Source organism: Sabethes cyaneus, chromosome 2 (genome assembly GCF_943734655.1).
Source record: "Sabethes cyaneus chromosome 2, idSabCyanKW18_F2, whole genome shotgun sequence".
In the NCBI taxonomy this organism is placed as follows: domain Eukaryota; kingdom Metazoa; phylum Arthropoda; class Insecta; order Diptera; family Culicidae; genus Sabethes; species Sabethes cyaneus.
This window is the reverse complement of record NC_071354.1, coordinates 140,163,447-140,166,169: the sequence shown is the minus strand read 5'-3', so window position 1 is coordinate 140,166,169 and position 2,723 is coordinate 140,163,447. Positions and strand designations below refer to the sequence as shown.

Sequence of the window (2,723 nt, the reverse complement as noted above, 5' to 3'; positions counted from 1 at the left end):
AAACCGCGTAAATCCAGAATCTTCGCGTTGAAAACAGTTTACTACACTTTTATGACAATTTCAGCTGATCTTGATCAATTTGCGGAAACATGAGATCAAACTTTGCTATGTTATTCAAATCAAAAATGTTTTTGATTTATGATCTAAGAAAGGAAAAGGTTTTTGGTTTCGTTAGATGGTTCTTATGATAACAAGAAAGTGATATTACTATGGAATACATGAGAGCAAACAATAGAGTTTTGATTAATATTTGAATTTAAGTAATACAATCCCAGGACTTAATTTCAATTAAGAATGAAACTTTTTAACTAGATTTGTTTAATCTGGCTTACGGTAAGCCTGATTAAAGAAATTTGTAGTTCTGTAGGATGTCAGATATCCGAATTTTACGGAAATGTTTACAAGTAGAAAAAAGAAATGGTAGAAGAAAGTAACGAAGTTAACCCGTTATGTCCTATCGTATGAAATTTAATACATGATTTCAATGATCGGGTCGGGTCATAATTGGTTAAAGGTATAAATAACAGCGTCGTTTGAAACATTTGAAGCGTAACCCTTAAACCTTAAGGAGACTGGCAAAAAAGATATGTGGTTACTTTAGCATAAAATGAACAATGTAATAGGAATTAAGTCTACAAGTTCCTCCATTTCTGAGTAAAATCCAAAAAAAAACAACCAAATAAAATTACTTCAGTGCGTTAAAAAAACTTGGCCGTTTTTAAATTTAAAAATTATTGTTTTTAGGCTTTTTAAAGAAGAAAAAACTGATCGAGAAATAAGCTTTTTTCTTCTTCTTTTATCTAGATTTCTGTTTGTTTGCAAATCTTACATGTTGTAAAAGTCTTGTCCAACCGTCTACTAACAACACAAAATAAAATTTGCTCCATACGTTGTCACGTTTCCGAGAAAAACGAACATGAACTTTGAAAAATATGATTTTACGGAAGCGACCTTTTATTGCTCCGCGTTTGTTCCGTGAAGCAATAGTAGCTTAAGCGTACTATTGTAATAATATTGTACGTATGTAATAAAATATGAAAATACTGATTTTTTCAAAAAACGGCCATGTGCCTTAACACAGTCAAAATTGAAATTTTCATCTTTCTTAATTGGCAGGTTTTACTTAACTTACATTATATCACTTTTAACTACTGGCTACTGGCTTTGATTTTTGATGCCAATTCCAACGCAATCTATAATAAAGCTACCATCTTCCTGTTCTGATACTGTAAATTTGGCCTGAAAAATTGATTAGATTATTTATCAATCTAAAAGTTCAATCGCAATATTTCTCACATTAGTCATCAATTCCGCCACGTAAATTGCTGTTTGTGTATGTAAAGTTAACGGCTCCGTTTTAATTTTACTATAGCCATCGGCGAGAGCCATTAGCACTACTAACATATCCTGAACATGACGATCGACACACGCTCGCAAATTGTACGCGGAAGTAATCACGTTAGCGGCTTCTTCGCCTATAACGAAAGAATCCTTCTGACGATTTCCTAGAGCAGCACCCCCTATTATAGAACCTGTGGTTGTTTCGATGCCTAATCTATAAGTATAATGAAATACAAGAGTACAATCTGAAAATTTAGTCACACATTAAATAGAGGGCTTTTCGTTAGCCACCGATCATGTGCTACCGTTAATCATCTTAAACTTTCACGTTCAATGTGCTTTCATTTAAAAAAAAAAATGTTTGTAGAAAAATGTGAAGGGATTGCCAAATGCAAAATAATTCAAAAATAAACTCCTCTACAGGTTCTTAATTTGTACATTACGCTGTTATACTTACATAATTCCGGAACAATTATCTGGAGCTATATCTACACTTTCCCGATACTCCTCAATTTCTATGTTCTCCCGGGAAATGCGTTTCAAAGCATTTTTAGCTCCACTAGACAACTGATTAGCAACCTAAAAGACAAATTATGCAATTTGAGTTTTTTAAATTGTAACAAGTAATAACGCAAATGCATACTCGCATTGGAACGGAACCAGATACAAAGCTCCAACCAAAGCAACGTTTGATAGTTCCAACATCTTCTAGGATAACGGGTTTTAATGAGCGGGTCGACCTTATATTTACCACGCAGTGTCCTCCTCCTTTTGGAAAATAGCCTCTGCGAAGTAAATCGAAGTCGAACGTGGCACCAAACTTTTCCATATTTGGCCGAAATATCTCGGTCATGAAATCTACTTGTGGGGCCATTTCGACATTGGTACCCCCCTTCAGGTCTAATGTGATCGGTCCAGATCCGAAAATTGCTACTGGTAGTACAGCTTGTATTAACAGGCTTACGCTACCGGCAGTTTGCACATGGGCTTTGAAAGTACCTTGTCCTATTTCTCGAGGATAGAATTCAATTTCCATTGACCCAATTTCTAAACCTTTAACATTAGCTTTACAAATATCTCGCAGCAATTCTATACTTTTGGTATGCTGGGCCATCAATCCAGGCTTTTTCCTTCCTCCGCGAATGTTGTATATCCGTACCGGCTTCTTACAAAGGACGCTAAAGCAAAGTGCCATACGCAGAATTTGACCACCCTAAAAATAATTTTTATAGTAATGAAGCATTGATACAAATACACCATTCATAGATACCCCTTCTTGCAAACTTCCATCTATATTTATAATCTGAGACATCGTAAATAATTATTTAGCGATCACAGCGCAAATATGATAAACAGAATAACTAATACACTTATTTATTATT

General features: G+C 34.6%; 1 protein-coding gene across 1 annotated transcript; it reads right to left on the bottom strand.

Moving 5' to 3' along the window:
- Window positions 1–250: 250 nt before the first annotated feature.
- LOC128737269 (RNA 3'-terminal phosphate cyclase) lies at window positions 251–2,723 on the bottom strand. The gene is made up of 5 exons (XM_053831873.1): window positions 2,612–2,723; window positions 1,985–2,554; window positions 1,799–1,920; window positions 1,297–1,555; window positions 251–1,239 (listed from the first exon to the last, which is right to left on the bottom strand). The coding sequence occupies exons 1-5, from the start codon at window positions 2,651–2,653 to the stop codon at window positions 1,156–1,158; spliced, it is 1,077 nt and encodes a 358-aa protein (XP_053687848.1). The 5' UTR covers window positions 2,654–2,723; the 3' UTR covers window positions 251–1,155.